General features: G+C 44.2%; 1 protein-coding gene across 1 annotated transcript in view; it reads right to left on the bottom strand.

Annotated features, from left to right (window-relative positions):
* The window catches only part of LOC146776065 (polycystin-1-like protein 2), an 865,077-nt gene that overhangs the window by 120,410 nt on the left and 725,483 nt on the right, over positions 1-19,184 (bottom strand). Inside the window, exons 31-33 of the mRNA XM_085637447.1 lie at positions 8,938-9,166; positions 5,099-5,327; positions 2,587-2,683 (exon numbers count right to left, since the gene is read on the bottom strand). Of these exons, the coding sequence (XP_085493573.1) occupies positions 2,587-2,683; positions 5,099-5,327; positions 8,938-9,166 (555 nt within the window). The remainder of the gene's footprint in view (positions 1-2,586; positions 2,684-5,098; positions 5,328-8,937; positions 9,167-19,184) is intronic.

Below are 19,184 nucleotides of genomic sequence, written 5' to 3'. Positions count from 1 at the left end.
GGCAAGCCAACTTGTATTTGCGCCCTATATGTGGCCTGGGTTCATATTATTATAAAGTCATTTTTTGACTGTACATACTGAACTCTGATATTTGAGATGTCACTTCAAGTGACAATTTGGCAAGGATCATAAAATTTGGTGAAGCGTGGAAGCTTGGATTAATGCCAGGTTTCTAGTTTCGCATTGTGCAGATCTACCTCCAATTGGGTATCTCTGTCTCTCGCTCATTTTACATCAAAGGTCACTGCTTCGTGTTTAATTCTTGGTGCATGAGGTTAGGGTGTGGGTGGCAGGCAGAAGCCACACAAGAGCTTGACTGATTTTGGGCTCGAGGATCCAAGACAACCTGGAGCTGAGTCAGAGTTAGGTATCTGGCTCAAGCCTGGCTTGAGATTGCAGTGGCTCACCTACCTCTGCATACAACTGACCCAAATATTACCTACTTTTTGGCTCAGATATGAGACTTAGTTTGTCCGAGATGTCATCCCGTACTTAGTCTGGGTGTCAGAACACTGTCTCGCAAAGGACATCTCACAGTTGCCCTAGTTTTTAACTCATGAATCTACAATGTCAGCTCATAATTATCTCTGATCCCAGCTCATTGCTGCCCCACGTCACATATTATTTGCCTCAATTACAGGCCATTTTCACTATACATCATCATATAATTGCCCCAAATGTCATGATTGCCCCAGATGACACCCTTTAATTTGTCAATGTCCGCTCATAAATGCTCAGTGCAGACATCATAACTGGAACATGTGCCCCCAGCACCCCCACCATGTCCTGTGTTGTCATCAAAAATTTAATTTTGGATGTTATCAGTTATGTATTAGTAATGTCATTGAACATGTCAAGATAGATGCAATATGTGAGTTCATAAGCAGAGCATGGTAAGGGCATAAGTTCTAGTTAACTCATTAGCCTATAACAGAATTGTGGTTTTTTTTGTTTAAAATGTTACATGTTAATTGACATTTTCACCTAACTTTAAAGTCACTTAAACCTTTGTTTTTTTCAGTGAATCTTTGAGTGTGGTTTTAATGTAAAATAAGATATTATTAACATACCTATCTATAAAGTCACTTCAACCTTTGGTACTATCAGTGAATTTCTAGGACAGTGTTTCCCAGACTGTGGGTCATGAGCTGATTTTTGGTGGGTTCAGAAAGTCAGAGCACATTTGCTGGTGATTCAAAGACAGAGGTCAAATGTCAGGCTCCTTTGTTCTTTTAAGATAGGGATTACTATTTACTTTTCTTTCACTGACTGCAAAGTGAGAGGGGTTTTTAAAGTGAATTATATGACCATGTAGGATTCTGTTTTTGCAAGACACAACAAAATATAAATACCTGTAAATCAACTGTATGACCCCAGCAGTAACAAAAGAATAAATTAAGCTCTTTTTGTAATTCTGAAGTGTGCTGGAAACAGTGCTTTTAATAGGATCAAAACAAGTCAAGACACTTGGTGATACACAAATGATAAATATTCACACAAACCTGATTTTCAAACATTATCATTTGTGTGCTATGTAGTTTTATAAGTAAAACTATCTGTCTGTGCAAATTTAGTGGACATTTCAATGGAAATTGTGCTGTCTGTAAATGACAATGCGCTACCACACGATACTTTAGTTACATTAAAAAAAGCTTAAGGAATGTGCAGCCAATGTATGGGGGATTTTAAAACCCAGTAATTGGACATTGACTGTGCAGAGTATCCAACGATGAGCTGGAAAACCACTCAATGCAGGGGTTTCCAGCCCCCCTTCCCTTCCTCTTTGTGATTTCGGCTCTTCATCGGGTGACTGTGTGAAGAGAACAGATATTGTGTGAAACAAACTGGCACAGTGTCACTTGGCAGGTCTGACTTTATAAATAACCCCCAGACAGATAGAGGTAGATTTTACATTAGAAATGTTTTTGTGATCATACAAAACAGTTAATCTGCCATTGTTTGTTTGCTATATCTCTTTCAATTAAATGGTTTACTATGTGTTACCTGGGTCTCTGTCAAATAATTTATTTGATACTCTAGTTTAGAAAGACACTTCTTTTTTATGTTTCCCAATGTGATTAGGGAACTCAGTGTTGAAGGTAAAAGGCAGAATCTTCATACAAAATCTGAAGCTACTACGGTAGGAGGTATGTTCTTTATTCCATGTTAACCCCCTAGGCTTCAGCAACAGCAGGTAGTTCCTGTCAGGGTTCCATCCTCCCTCAAACTGGCCCTGCCTCCAGCTTCCACTCCACACCACACCACACACCAACAATCTACTAAGTCATTCACTCTCAACATTCCAGACACCAGATCAGACATACAGCATATGGGCACAAATAGGATACTGCACTCTATCCTTGATTCTCTTTGCATCCTGACACATGTATTTTTCTCACTATGAGTGCATGTCTCCAAGAAACAATGATACAATTATTAGAAAGGAATACTGACTGAGTTGGGAATGCCAGACCTGGGACACTTGAGATGTCTTGGGAATTGCATCTGCGTTGAACACCATGCACACGTCATTTACCTATTATGCAACTGAACTACTGGAATTAACATAATACAAAAAGAAAATACCTGGGCATGCGAGGGGACCTTCAATTGCTGCCTCATCTTCATCTTCCGGTTCAACCTTTTTCAAAACCAGTGCAAAGAATGCAGCAAAACCAAGGACCTTGAAGACACGATTTGAAGCAAACATGGTTAATCACTCATTATTTGGTCTATATTGATGTTCTGTTCACAAACTGTTATATGAAAGTTACAGATCTTTTCCAGCTAAGAAAGGTAATAGTGGGCGTAAGTGCACAGGTCATTCATGTGTTTTTATCACTGTGAAACTGATCACCTTTAGGCTATAGGGAGGGTTTAAGGTTTGAATATTGCGATTGGAAGGTGCTAAACTAGCGTTCTCCAACCTTTTCTGTAGTAAGAGCTACTTGTGATCAGTGCAAATCATTGTGAGCTACTAAAGGCCGAGCAACTTCTGCATTTTTCCCAGAGTCACCCCCATGCCTAGCTCCATTGACTAAAGGGCCTCTGCGGAGAAAGTTTCGCCCATTTTGTGTAGGCAATGCACAACCTGAAACCAGAAAACTTGGCAGTAGTCTTGGCTTGCCTCTTCAACTGATTGTGTGATCTTGACCTCTGCAGTCACTAGCTAAGTAGACTACAATCATAGGAAATTATAGTTACGTGCAGAGCTGTGCAAAACTACCAATATAATGAAAACCATAAACTGCACATCAGTCTCTCATACCTTGTCATCTTCCACACTGCTACATCCCATTACATGGAGATGCACCTTGATGGTCATCACACATGACACAGAAATGCTTCCCACATAGGATAAAAAAACAATGACAACACCTTGTCAACCACACACCCTACATGGCGGAGATTGCTGACCATGTATGTAAGTGCTTTAGTGCCCTACAAAGGGGTAGTAAGCACAATATAAATGCTTCAATCACACATGACAGCACCTTGAAATGATTGAATTCAGGGTGTGCACTGTACAAAAATCTCCCCTGAAAAACTACAATTTGCTCCATTTAGTCATAACCTATGCCACATGTATGTTACACATGACTTGCCTCTTAGTTCATTAAAATAACAATGTCATCAGGGGCAGTTGGAGTCCATGACTGTTTCACATTTCAAAACTATCACTTCTAAACAGGCCCCTCAATGTACTGATATAATTAGGTGTTCTGATGAAATGCTTCTGCATGTTAGAGAAATAAAAGTTGTGAACTTTTAAAAGATACCATTTTTGTATGACTTTTGTGTCACTATTTGCAATATCTTCAAACCTGTACTCTTCGAAGGAATATACCTAAGCTTGGCTCCTGTCTCAGCTTACCCTTTTTATTGGCCTCATTTACAACAGAAACATATAGCCACTACAGGGGTCAGGTACTATTTTCAAATGGGATACATTTATAAGCCTTATGTTCATTGTGCGATACAATTAACACTTCATTTTAAATTACTCCCATTAGTTTATTAACTTAAAGCAGCGTTTTACAGGGATTTCTTCTTTAAAAAAACAGAAAGTACCTATTCGCAAGTTGTCTCTAGGCGCAACCCGGAGCCAAGAACTTATTTTACATTTCTCTCATTATTTCATTATAATTTAATGAAAAGAAATGTAAAATGATGTTCCTGGCTCCGGATTGTGGCTAGGAACAACTTGCAATGTACTATATTTATTTAAAAATAAAAACATCCCTGTGAAACAATGCTTTAAGTAATGATTAAATTAAAACAGCACTTCAAATGGATTTAAAAAATAATAAATAAAGCATCGTACACATTTTGATGCGTTGAATAAAGCATTTCACAGGCATCTTCTTATAAACAAAAGTTTCTTTCTTCCTTAAACCTTACGCTGGCAGTATGATTGTGCCTAAGATGCCGAGCTTTTCACCTCCTGTGCTGCGGTTTATAGAGACAATAGGCCTCCAAGGCTGCTGCTCTGGCTGCAGGAAACGCACAGGATCAAAGTGCCGGGCCAGGCAGCAGAAGGCAGGTGTCGCAGTTTCCCGCGTGGGCAGTATAACATGTTACCTGCTTCGCCCCGTCCATCCCCTCCCCATCTAAGCCAATGGGAGTAGTTGGATCATGTGACAGTGGGCAAGAATGGATGAGAGACCAAAAAAGCCTAAATTTAATCAAAATGATAATGACATGGTGCAAAAGTGGGCATCAGGAGACTAGCTACTGACAGGTTGGCGGCTTGCTACCGGTAGCTCGTGATCAACTGGTTGGAGACACCTGAGCTAGACCTAGTTCATTTGAGACAGAATCCCCATAATTCAACAGTAGAAACTGTTCAGACACTTCAGCAGTTTGTGTCAACTCTTGGCAGGCAAATGAGGCATGGTTTCATGCTCCTTGCCCCTCCAATCTCTCTCTCTGCAGTGATTCCCAAAAGTGCTGCCACATTTGTTCCAATGCTGATGATCCTTAAAGGCAAGAGAATGAAGGAAGAGGTACCTAGCAATAAAAAGATATGCAGTGGTAAGGAGGACAAAGGAAGCATGTGCAAAAACATTTTGAGAGTAATTATTTGTAGAAGAGTTACTTTTAAAGGCTGGGTGATGAACAGGCTCTCAAAGAATGAGATTCCCATGGTAATGAGCCACTTGATGGAACTATCTTTGCCGTAGTGGAGACCATACAGCATGGTGAAGAATCCCGACACACCGCTGGTGATCGCTATGAGGGCCCAGCCAATGAAAACAAACCACCAGGGCAGGCCCTTGGAAGAGCTCTTCTTGCTGTCTCCTGACAGGCTGGGAGTTGGGGAATATCTGCAATGCGAAAGAAAAGGAATGTGTTAATACCGGCTTTAAATAAAAGTAACTAGCAGAGGAATTATCCCATATAGGGGAACATTAATTAAAAATTACTGCAATACAGTGCAGCAACCAAAGTTGCTAGGGGAAGAGAGGAACACACAGCCATATTGTAAGGAAATGGGTTCTGCCCACCAAATCCACCCAGATTTTGTGCTTTTTGACCACCTGGTTTTTGACCTTTTTACTGTGGGTGGCCCCCACAGCTGGCGACGCACCCATGGTAAATTCATGGTAAATGGACTGTGCGTGTTTACCGCCAATGTCTGCCTTTGAAGATAAGGCTGATGCGACGCAGTAATGGTAAGGGGCATTTGGCTGGTTGCAGATGAACATGTGTGCACATGCCTGTGTACATGTGTAAGGGCTGCGCATGGGATATTGATGTCGTGCACAGCCCAGTAACTGCGCACAGGTAGCATGGTTGACCAGCCAGAGAACTCTGCAGGATTGGATATTGACCTGGGCTAGGCCTCAGAATGTTAGTGTACACTCATAGAGAAAGTCAATGTAGTTTACTGTCTTGATTGCAGTGACAATCCATTATACATCTATGGGGAAGGCTGTCTTAGAGTACAGCTCCGCTTCCCTTAGGCCTACATGGACCACTGACATATCGAATTGTGGTGTAACCTGTGCAGGAAAATCAAATCTACAAATTCCAAAATGATATCTGTAGAGATATGGGTCATCCAGGATTATCATATTTTTCTGGGTCAGCTCAGGATGAGAGCTTAGGCATTTTGCCACCCTGATGTTGCAAGTTAATTACATTTCTCTGCAGCAGCAGGAACAAAGTCCTCCCCACACAAAGGGAGAAATTAAAAGGGCTTGGCTCAGCTACTGTGGAGGAAAGGGGTAGAGATGAAGATCTGCATCAATCAATCAGCTGTTACACTATACCAGGGATAGGCCAACCCTAAGCCCACTGGACAAAGGAGGGAGCCCAAACCCCTGGGGCCAGCACAGAAGGGGGCTTTCATTTGAAGATTAGGTGGGATAAGTTCTATTGGTAATCTCAGGCAGGGGCGGAGCTGAGGCCCCCACAGCAGTGGTGACTGGTGGCTCTTAGGTGAAGCCATTTTGAAATGGCCCAGCAGGCTGTGCAGGAGATTTGGGATGGGGCGTAGAGGTGATGTGGCACCCCAGGATATGTCAGAGGTGCCTCGCTTTTGGAACCTTAACCCCTCCCTTAAAAGGTCTTATGCAAGGGGGAGAGCTCTCTCTGTTGTGATTTTCTTCTGGGCACTGGGACTGGTGGCGGCAGCCATGGACATCTGGAAGGAGGAATCCCCTGATATCCATCTGAGCCAAAGACTCTGACTACAGTTGCCCCAGGACCAGTGGGGCTCTCCCCAGAACCAGGAGAGTTAGTGCCCTTAGACCCCCTGAGAACAAGTTGTGGGAAAAACTGGTCTTCAGCGCCAAGCAGAAGAGAAACTCCAGAGGAAACAAATAGAAAAGGCTGTCGCATGGAGCCAGTAGAACCATCTCCCTGCAAGGGCCGGCTAGCAGCACATGCAAACGTTTTTGCATCTGGTCATTTCTTTCTGTGGTAAGTTTCCTGAGGGAATCCTTTGACCCTCTTTCACCAAATTTCAGCCTGATTCACAAAGGTACACTTAGACGTTTGGTCTAAACTTAAACCAGACTTCTAAGTTTACAACTTTGGGAATTCACAAAGGGCGTTTACGGGTGCTATCTTTAAGTCCACACTCGGGGGGGGGGGGGGGGGGGGGGAGTGCAAACTTAAAGATAGTACTCGTAAATGGCCTATGTGAATTCCCAAAGTTCTAAACTTAGACGTCTGATCTAGATTTAGACCAAACGTCTACGTTTACAAATTTGGGAATTCACAAGTTTCGTTTACAAGTGCTATCTTTATGTCTGCACTCGGGCGGGGAGTGTGAACATAAAGATAGTAAGATAGAACTCGGAAATTACTTTTGTCAAGTCTCAAAGTTCTAAGCTTAGACATCTGGTCTAAACCTAGACCAAACGTCTAAATTTACCTTTGTGAATCGGGCTCCTCATATTTAGATATATGCTCAGATTTTAAGTCTTAGAGACGTGATTCTCTCACAAATGCTTGCATCATGCCTCTCTTTTCTCGCCTACAGTTTATACATATCAAAGGATTTGTTCAGGAAGCCTGTCTATTTACTGCCTTTAGTAAAACACAGTCATAATTTTGCTGCAGTGAGATCCTTCAAACCCCTGGGCCTCGGTGCCACTGCTCCTTCTGCACTAATGCTAGCTATGAAGCTATATGAGCATATGTTCTGAAAAGATGCTTTATTCATATGAAATATACAACAGTAGTAACATGCCTCGTGGCAGGAACAGGACAGCTGTGGAGAATGATGTTAAAGATAACCAATTAATTAACACATCAATCAACCAGGGCAGTCACTGTAGTGTATGACTCGGCTGTAAAGGGAAAGATGAAAAATTAAAAAACACAAACCCAAGGCCACAAATAACAAAGTCATTATAAACCAGGGACACTGCTGAGGTTTGAGCCTCCCTTCTGCTACCTCTAAAACGTAGACAGCCATCTCAGTTTGATCGTATAACTGTTTTCATATAAAGAGGAATAAGAATAGCATTAAACCATCATAAAAAAAAATGGGGAAAAAATGCTTCTGTTGCTAAACACAATAAGCACTGCTTGCAATTACACTCCTGTTAAAGAGGCAGAATGCGGAGGAGATCTTGAATATGTGACGTTATTGCTCCCCCTGCTGCCAGGAATTGCAATTGCTGGTTTCAGAGTTTGCTAGGAGTTCAGTGGGAGTGCCCCTGCTGGAAGTGTGCAGGCCTATTGATGTACGACATCATGGTCTACTTAGAAAGATTTGGGGGCAGTGGGCCCCACCTAAAGGATCCTGGGGTTCTAGCATGGATAAGAAGCTTGGTGCTGAGAATCTCCTCTCATGGATGTCATACACCAGGAAACCAGAGGATAATGTTTCCAGGTCTGCAGACATTAGCTTTGTCTCTAACAAGAGATACAATAGCTAGCTGACACATCCCACTACCTAGTGTCGACCATACCAGATACAGTCAATTTACCCTTACACTGTGCAACCTGAATTGGCGACTTCCCTTCCACCCCGGTCCGGGGAATCTTGATTTCCCAGATTGCAGTAGAAATGGTGGACCTTGCAACAGTGACAGAGCGCTAGCAAATATATTTTGCTCATAAATAGTGAATATTTTGTGTTTTTTCTTCATATTGATTTCGGATTTTAATAGAGGTGCTCGTTTGAGTGACTTTAGGATAACTCCTATGTAATCCTATTGGGGTGCAATGGCAGGAGATGGAAGAGGAGGCAAATATTTATTATTGATCCTTTATGAACGCCTGTTTTCTTAATGCTATTGATAGGTTCTCTTTTCTTTGATAACATACTTCACATAGAGGCCTGTCTATTGAGCTTCATGTGCTGCACCTGACGCACAGCCTGGTGTAACTCTGGGGTTTCTGGAATTTGTGGGGTTCTAGTATCAACGAAGCCTGGCAGGACAGTTACAACACAGAAGAAAGAGAAGAAACACTCACCTCTCACATGAGGAGCCCGATGAGAAGATCAGGTGTTCCAGAAAGCCCTTCATGTGCTGCACCTGGCGCACAGCCTGGTTGTAACTCTGGGGTTTCGGGAATTTGTGGGGTCCTAGTATCTCCAGCTCCTTCTCCACGTGCTGCAGCTGCATGTACAGGTAGCGGTTGTTGTCACTGCGCCGCTGCCTCTCACTCATTCCTTTATCGGGTGTTGGACTTCTTGTTTTTTCTACAAGAAGAAAAGAGGTGCGCATTACCACAGCACTTTTACACTTATTTTGTTTATATGGGTGGACTGATGTGCAATGTATTGTAAAAGATACCTTGTGTGATCAGATCCTATTTTATCATGTCTGCATGTAATTTTTTGTAAATTGTTTTTATTTTTTAAAGGCTCTGGAGTGTAGTTTCTTTCAGACTTTGTAGTTTTAACCACATGGAGATTGACGTGACATGTTGAGATTCTTTCATCTTCAATTTCCCTTTCGGTACATAATATGATAATGTTGGCTTATGAAAAACAAAATTGATTTGCATCAGAGCACTTCCAATCACACATTTATCATGATGTAATGGCCTTGTTGATCCTTTCTAAAACAGACAGACAATGCCCTAAGGCCCTACGCCAGAATGGGGAGAGCTGACATTTTAGAGAGCGCAGCACGGCCGGGCATAGCAAGATAGCAGGCCAGCACGTGATGCCCCATCATTGGGCCTGATCCGCTATCTTGACGTCCAGGGAACGTGTGCTGCTGGGCAATCTCGCGAGAGCTGGGTATGGCAGTCATGGCTACACAGATAAAAAAGTGTGGCGAAGTAGGTCTCAGATTCACTGACCGTCGCGGATGGCAATCAAAGTGCTGACCATGTGAACCAACTTCCACTGTGACAAAGTGTCAAAGATCAATAATAAACAAAACTGCAAATCCAAAATTAATATGGAGTACTCAGTATCCAAAACCCGCCAATGTCAGAAGGATTCTGACTGCCAGAGAAGACAAACAAGTCTCATATTCTTTGTTCCTGCCCTCCTTGCCATGGATACGTTGCCTCCAGCTGCCACGAGACTTGAAGCTTTCCAAGAGCAGCTACAGACCAGGGATCATGCTTTCCTCAGCAGTCACACAGAGCCCGCTGCCTAGCTCCAGGGGACTGAGGGGAGCGCGTTGTTGGTGACTCCCGCTGCATCTAGAAGAAACCTGAGCTGGGTTAGTGTGTGCTTGTAGGATGCCTCTAGAGCCCCTCTGCAGTTGAGAGGATATCTTTTGCCTGTCTGGCATTTAGTGAGATTTCTTAGTTCGAGAACTTGGCCCATTATGTTTTGAGAGTTGAGGCGTATTTGGGGGATTTTTTTTTTTACCATAATACAGCCCGTGTGTTTTGATGCAGGTAGGCGCAGCTAAGAATCTCGGTGGTGGCGGTCCATCTATCCCTCATTGTGTTGGAGCGTGGAGCAAAGTTTGCAAAGTATTTTCGCCTTGATCCAGGTGGTTATTACTTTAGAGTGTTATTGGAATTTTGGCCCTGATTGCTTTGTACATGGATGCGTGTTTAGAAAATGTGTGGTGTCTGGACTCCAAGATGGATTTTTAAAGCAACTTGCTATTTTACGACAAAGTGCTTTATAAGCATGTGACGTCTTTGGCAATTCAGTTGACCACTAGTGTTAAGCACTTACTGTTTTGTGCATACACTTGTAATAAGATGTGTACCATTTTCCCTCATCTTGTCGCTGAACTCAGTTGGGTGCAGCATTTTGTTGCATTTTGGAGTTGGTTGTCTCACACCTGTTCTGCCCCTGGTTGGTGAAACTTCCTGCTTGCCGTCGACCAGTGACTGGACAAAGAAGGTAAAGAGAAAGTGGGTGGTAGTGCTTGGTGATTGTGTTATAATGCTGCTCAGAACTGTACTAGTCAGAAGGTGGTTTTTGGGGATGCCTTCCAAGTCTAACACAGGGCGGCTAGGAACACTAGTAGGGGCAAGGATATGGAGAATGTCATGAGTACGCTGGACTCCATGGAGGAACTGCTATTATTCTTTGCAGTGGTCGCAGGTGTTGAACCACCGGTACCTACAGAGATTCCGCAGCAGCCTTGGTGGGCAGGGGTACACCCTACGGCTGCTTTTCTTCCAGAAGCAAAAAAGGGTGAGATGGGGCGAGCCGAGGGAACAAGAGCAGGCAATGGTGCACCCGGGTAGTCGGATAAACTGAGTGGCGGCAGGAGTGATACGCACAGGGTCACCTGGTGGTATGGGGGTGCCCAGTTACTAATTCTATTGTACAGAGTGACAATAACTGCACGGCAGTAAGGGGGCTACTCCTCCACCAGCAGCAGGAAATACCAATGTGAGGCAGCAAGTAGTGCCTGCGCCATGGCCACAGCTTGACCTGGTGGGCAACATATCAATTGTCCTGGCATGGTTATCTAAGGTTGGGGGTGTTGTCAACAGTCCTGGGGGTCGGGGGTGTCTACTGGAGTACCGGAAGAGGATAGTCTGGCAAAGGTGAAGAGATTAGTTGCCCTGTTTGAGTATGGCGAACAGGGTCATAGGTATCAGTACCAGTCCTAACCGAAAGTAGCTCCACATTAAGGGGCGGAACAGTGTCAGTGCCAGTGCCAGTCCAGACCTCCCAGCCACCTGTGCACTCATCACCATCAGACTCGATCATGGCAATGTGCTCTACACCGGCATCACCCAGAAACAGCTCAAGAAACTACAAAACATCCGAAACGCTGTAAGACTTGTCCTCGACATTCCCTGCTGCAGCCACATCACACAACATCTCTGACAACTCCACTGGCTCCCAGTCAACAAGAAAGTCACCTTTAAGCTCCTCACTAATGCCTACAAAGCCCTACATGACGAAGGACTAGCATACCTGAACCACCGCCTCACATTCCATGTACCCACCAGACAACTCTGATCCTCCCCAACTCGCCTCGCCTCCATCCCCAGGATCCACAAAACCAGATTCGGAGGAAGATTGTTCTCCTACCTTGCCGTCAAGACCTGGAACACCCTGCCCCTGCACCTCAGGCAATCAGCGTCACTGATCCAATTTAGGAATGACCTCAAGACCTGGCTCTTCGAATGATCCTCCACCCACTCTGACCAGCAGCCCCCCTCCCCCAGCACCTTGAGAGACCCTCACGGGTGAGTAGCCGTGCTTCGTAAGCCCCTGATTGATTGACTGACTCATCAGTACCCTATAGAGGTGTCAGCATCAGCAGCTGGTGTAGGGAAGTTGAAGGGGGGTGGTCCAGGTCCAAATACCTCGCCACTTGCCAAGGAAGCACCAGAGACTGCCAGCAACAGAAGGATGGTGAGGAGGCCACTGATGGACAAGACCCAAAGCAGCCAGACACACTGGCAAAGCCAGGGACAAATCAACAGGAATGCAACCAAGGACTGTAAGAACCAGGACCCCGGAAAGTAGAAGGCACCACCAGCCCCAAGGAGGCAGCCAACCGCAGAAAAAGGACAGCAGGGCTCCCAGGCCCCACTGACCCCAACCCCCAAAGCCGCAGCGCGGAAGGGAGCCATCCAAGAAGGAGATAAGGCAAGTACAAAAGAAAACCAAGGCCGGAAAGGAGGCACATCACAGAGACCCCAAGCCCAAAGGCCTATCCTCAAAAGGAAAATGGGGGCAAAAGCAACCGCACCACCCAAACCACTGGCACAAGGAGGACCAGAACAGACTCAGCACCCCCCAGGGCACAAAAAGCCTGCAACTGTGCCCACAGGGCTAGAAGGCCACCACGCACAGCACCACCAAGCAGCCCCAGAGCTACGGCAGCAGAATCGACAGAGCGCCGCAAAGCAGACAACGGAAGGAACGGCCAACAAAGCCAAAAAGTCACTTAACCAACCCCAGAAGCCAAGGGGAATCACAGGAAGGCCCAACAGCCTCCACCAGAACCAGGAAACGAAGGACGACAGGGCCAACTACAGGACAAACCCCATTACCACCGGGAGGCCCACAGCAGACCAGCCCCAAAAAAGAGGAGTTGACTGCCAACAGGGCTAAGGAACATATACAGAGGACCAACCAAGGGCAGGACTACACAGACCAAACCAGGAAGGGAGGATGCATCAATCAAAGAGCAAGCCCCCACCAACCCGACCGACCTGGCCACCAGAGATACAGTGGACACCGTCGCCACTGAACCCCCCAGAGGAGGACCAGGCCCCATGGCTAGAACGTCCATCACCAACCACCAGCGCCGACACAGGATAAAGAACTGCAAAGCACTCAGACAAGGAGAAGGAGCCGGAGCAGGTTCACAGGTACAGGCCAACAGGCCAACAGGCCAAGACCGAGGCACACACAAAAAATGCAGGAGACACAACCATTGGAACCCAGCCTAACAAAGGTACCACCGCAGCCAGGAGGAGGCAGGCCTGACGAGCACCAGAACACTATCTGCCTGAAAATCCTTGGGGCAGATCGAAGGCCAAAGAGTAGGACGTGAAATTGAAAATGATGTCCACGAAGGTAAAACCTCAGGAACCTGCAACAGCTGGGACGAATTGGGACATGAAAGGCTTGCGAGGCGTACTGGACCAGTGGCTTCACAGAGTGTGCCAGGAAGGTGAGATTCAACATGAGGTGGTATGCACGTCAAGGACGTCAGGACAGTAGTGGGAAAAATGCTACCAAGGAGACTTCACCCCCGGTCCTGGTAATATTACATTTGAGGTGCAGTGATCTTGTTGAACATGAGCATAGGAAACTATTTGATTTACTGGTCGCAGAATTACTATGGCTGTTTAAGAATTTCTCAGAGCCATTGATCGCATGATCACACATTGTTCCACAGCAAGCATGGCGTGGAAGGTTGTCTGTTCGGGCACTCAAAGAATCTGGAGCCAGACACTAAATGCGTGCTCAACTTGGTTAAGGATTACACTTTGCTGTTGGCAGTGTGAGGAATGACGGAGGCTGTGATTCTTCAGAAACTGACTTAATTAAACCCTGATATTGATGTAACAAGGACCCCACCAGTGACAGATTGCTTCCAAAATATTATGCCGTAGCTCCATTAGTATTTAGAAAAAACGATGGTTCTTGTGGACAATATATGAATAAATGATACACAACTACATGTAGCAGATTTAGACCAAAAGTAGGATGTCAGATAAAGAAAAAGGTTCATACACTAAATAATAGGGAGTACAATTCTCATTTTATACAATTGATAAGTGTATTGATTATTTTTTTTAAAGTGCTTGGTGTCCCATGTGAAAAAAGAACCAAAAAAATGTGACACAAGACAGTATATTTAGGGGTTTCTTAAATATACATCAACGGCCATCCACAAATGAGTAATGTCCTACAGAGGCCACCTTTAGGATTCAAAGGGGCCCAAAAATGGTTTGTTATAGCACAAGTAGACGACCTTTCAACCCCGGGAAGGATTGGGGTCTCATCAGGACCTTAAAATAAGGGACATCTAAGATAAAGACAAAGGAACAGATAAGCAGATGAGAAAGAGAAAGAAACAATTGATATTACATAATAAGGTCTTGGAAGGATAAAGAGGTTCCTGGAGACTTAGTGGGTAAATAACCCCCAAAAAGGAGGCATCCGCCTTACAGAGTGGAAAAATAATTTGAGCAAGTGTTACTCACATAGGGCCCAGCCGAGCGCTTATAGGAAAAAAAAGGATAAAAGAGAAACAAAAATCAATAACTGGATAGGAGATAAATGGAAGTAAGTAGTCCATAACATATCCATAGGCACTTACCCTAGTGAGTATGGGGAGGGGAAACCAGGTCGGTGGTAATAGCTCAATTACTGGCCACCCCTTTGTATTTGAGAGATATAGTCTATAAAACATGTTCCCCACTAGCATCAGATGAGAGGTAAACCATCAAACCTTATTGTATATGTTCTATCCTCTGCACTGCCGCCTCTTCAAATCACAACATGCCAAGGGAATTTTCAGAACATTTTTCAGATCCTGAATTCAGCTGGGTTAGGGTGCATCCCTGATGATGGTATCAAATGACAAAGGGTTTTTCCCCCTGATAGGGTTTCACCTTTGCACAGGAGGTAATACATTTTTTGTAAATAACTTATTTTCTTTTGCTTGTCAAAATCTCTTGCAGGCACTAGGGAGAGGGGTGGAGCAGAATGTATGTGAGTCATGCTGACTGTCGTGTAGTGGGGTTCATGGTTTGCGGGAACACTCAGGTCCCTTTGACATCCCACATGAAGTTAGGCACAGAACACCAGTGTCATGTGGACCCCAAAGGGGGTGCTTACAGCTATTGTTAAAGAATCTGCAATTTTGTAATTTGATTGCTTTCAAAACTCTTTACTGACCTTCCACGCAAGCGCATTTGGCGTTACTGGACAGTGACACTTTGGGATGGTAGGGAGAGGAGGTCTGTACCAAGGGACTAAGATATGGCTGTGACCCAGCCTACCTCACCAGTAGATGTTGGGGATGCTCCTGGTAGGGTTGGTCTGGGGTGAATGAGCCTCCTGCACAAATATAGAGGTCAAGTATTCGCATAAGAGTGATTGTCCTGCTTTGGCTCTGAGAAGGGCCCTTAGAGGGCCCAGAAATGTCAGAGGTGCCTGGAGGACTGGGTTGAAGGGCAAACCATGAGTTCACGGAATGATTGATGCACGGGGAGGTATTGGGCTGTAGGTAACACAATGTCTAGCAAACTGTGTATTGTGGGCAAAAAATAAGTTACAACCTGTAAATACGAGTTCTGTGTAGTGATATTAATTTTGAATTTATGTTTAGTAAATAAATGTGACCTGAGATAGTAATATCTCTAACCAACCAAAAAAGGTTGGTCTCAGGCTATCATTGGGAATTGTGGGTTAGTGTTTGGTAGAGGGTGGTGTTTTGGTTGAAGCCATCATTGTTTCCCCTCCAAAGTATTTGTATCGCGCGGGAGTGAACCTCCCAAAATTGGTACATTCCAATGGTCACCGCCATTAAGGAAGAACCCAGTGTTTCATAGAAATTACCAGTGGTTACATAAATTACTCTTTTAATAAATGGAACTATTGAGTTTATGTTAGTACAATTCGTTGCTTACATTAGAAGGAAAATAATGTTGACTTAAATGACAAACAATAAATTGACAACTTTTTAAATCAAGGTTCTATCTATTGTTTTTGTATAGCGCTTACCCCATAGACACATTTTAATAAAGACTATTTAACGGAAGAGGTCAGGTCTTTTGGGATTTTCCTGAAAATTGATGGTCAATGCTATAATTCTAAGCCTTTTCAAAACGTTTACTGATACTTAATGGTGTGTGAAGACTACATTACAGGGGCAGGTGGGAGTTCTCCGCTACTAAGTTTTTTTAAATCACAAATGAATCTATACAAGCACAGCTGGTAAGCCATTCGATGCCAGGAGTAAGTATTTCAGCCAATTTTGGTTTTCTTTTACTTTGATACCTGTAAAGTTGCAGAATGCAAAGAGAAACAAGTGTTGTCATTGCAAATTGAGCTGGACTACTTTAGGTGAATGTGTTGCAATTCCTTTGTGATAGCTCGAGTCTAAATCAGTTGAGCTATGCCATCACAGATCCTGAGGCCTGGCCCAAAGGCATCTCTAAATAGTGGACGACAGAAGCTACCATGGTGGTGCTGCCAGCATCATCATGGGGTACTCCCACAGCAGCTCCTTTGAAAACCGAGGGGCAGTGGCCATGGAGGGGACCCTTGAGACAGAAGACTTTGACTTACTTACTACCATTATCTGACTGTTATGTTAAAGAAAAAGAATTGCCATTATCCCTTGACTGAAACTGTTTCTGACAGAGCTCTTGAACATGCAGAGAGAAAATTAAATAAATAATTCATTTTCCCATGGCATCGTCCCTCAGAATCTCCCCTTACACGGCCCCACCGCCCCACCACTGTTACCTGCACGGACCGTGGCTGATACAGGTGCATCTTCACCAACCCCAATTGCTGTTCAATAAATTCAAGATCCTTACCAAAGCATCTCCTAGATTTCTTTGACTGTATCCTGTCAGCCCAGCCTGAAGGCTTTCCTTACCTGAAGCACTATGCTTCCTTTCCTGCCACCGAGGCAGCTATTACCCCAGATAACTCTCTTACACTTCAGACTCATGAAGGTAAGAGAGGCGGGGTGTTTGTCATCACAACTCCTTCTTCCTTAATCTGTGTTGTACACACCAACCCTGATCTTCTCTATTGCGAGGTTCTTTGAATACTGTTAAATTCTCTTATACTACCTCATTTTGCGGAGTCTTAATCTATTGTCCACTAGGTCCCAAGTATAACTTAACCACTTAACTGTAGCTCAACGTACCCTAAAATCTTATCACTTTGTAATGCTAGGAGATTTGAATATCACTTTAATGAGAAGGGGACTGGAGATGCTAGCCCCTTTTGTAATTTTGCTAAAGCTTTTGTCCTGCTTTTACTCTCAAACCTACCCACTCATACAGTGGGCCATCTGCTGGGTCCCATTTTCTCTAATCACACCTCTATAACGTTGCCTCCCTGTTTGCACTAATGTGGACTCTGAAACCAGGGGTGGCTAAAAAATCTGTATTTTTTACAAGACCCTAGTCTGAAGTCAATGCAGTTGATATGACATTCTGCTCCCAAAGCTCCTCCCTGTATGTGCATTTCAGATGTTACTTCCTCTGCCCGTTCTTTTAACAACAGGCTCCTTGCAAATTTTACAATTCTCATCATATCACCTCCTCCCCACTTCCCCATATCTGCCCAGCTGGTACTCCAATCAGCTCAGATTGGTCGAATGTGAGCTTAAAAAATTGGATCATCTTTTGCATCGCTCCTCCTGCCCTTAGGCAAAAATCCCATATAAAACCACTGTTAAGAATTGCCAGCATCTTGTTCAAAAGTCTTGAGCAGACTTTGAAACCAAAAAGATCGAATCTTCAGGTAAGTCCTCTCGGGAGATGTTCTTTTTTGTTAAAAGTCTATTACATCCCAATGCCTGCGCTAATATCATTACGCTCGCACAGAAATTTGCTCCAATCTCTCCGATTTATTTTGCATCAACATTTGGGACATCCAAGCCCTTTTTAAATCTCGGTCTTTCCCCACTACATTACACTTCACTCTATAAATGCTTGAGCCCTCCAGGGAATCTTCTGTCACTTCATTTGATCAATTTTTCTTATACCAAACAAGCCGTGCCCTTCTGTCCATCAAATCTGGTTCCCTCTCAGACCTTTGCCCTTCCCTCAATATGGCCTTGGTTCTGGAACCTTAGCACCTATTCTTACGGATCTCTGCATATCTCTGTCACCTCTGTGATGGCCCCAGCAGCATGGGAGCACCCCCATGAGATGCCACTTAAAGCCCAATGCCGACCCGTCTGTTTTGAACAAATACTGTCCCATCTCCTTCCTTCTGGCTCCCACTAACATCTTGGAGAAACACATTAACATTTGACTCTCCCACTACCTTGAAAGCAACCATCTGCTTGATACCTCTCAGTCAGGTTTTTGTCTACTTGATATCACTGAGCTGACCCTTGTCTCTGTTAGTGATGGTCTTTGAATGCTGCTGGATAAAGAAAACTCAGCCTACCTCATATTATTAGACCTCTCAGCTGCAATTAATACAGAATCTCATTCTGTTCTGATTCAGTGACTCTTCCAGATGGAAGCGACAAACATGCCCTCAGGTTGATAGCATCTTTTTTCTAATATAGATTTCAATACATTTTCATGCCCCCTTTCTAATTCATCCAATCCTGTATGAGCATTCTGAGGAATCCACTGGGGCCCATCCCTTAACCCAGTACTCTTTAATGGGTATATTGCTGCTCTAGCCACAGTGTTAAAATCTTTTGGCTTCAACCTGGTCTCATATGCTGATGAATCTCAGGTCACTGTATCGATCTTGAATAACATCAAGCACATAAGAGTCAATTTTTGCTAATGCATGAGTGTGGTTGCCCTCAGGATGAGGGACAAGTACCCAGCTCAATTATGATAAGAATTAAATTCCTGCCTTTGGCACCCTGTCAAATGTTTGATCCCTATGGTGGCCTTCTGAACTTGGAGCACTCCCTGCACCTGCAGCACACCGTAACAATCTACCAATTTTTTTTCAGTCAAAATTTTACCTTTTCTAAAGAAATTAGTCAGGTTTCTGCTAACTGTTTTAGTTATCTTTGGATGCTCAGGAAATGTTTCATCTTCTTCTCAGTTCTCAGTTCTCCCAGGACAGCAGTCGGGCATTCCCATATAACAAGGAC

Source organism: Triturus cristatus, chromosome 12 (genome assembly GCF_964204655.1).
Source record: "Triturus cristatus chromosome 12, aTriCri1.1, whole genome shotgun sequence".
Classification (NCBI taxonomy): Eukaryota; Metazoa; Chordata; class Amphibia; order Caudata; family Salamandridae; genus Triturus; species Triturus cristatus.
The sequence above is the reverse complement of the archived record's forward strand: the minus strand, read 5'-3'. Positions and strand labels throughout refer to the sequence as shown.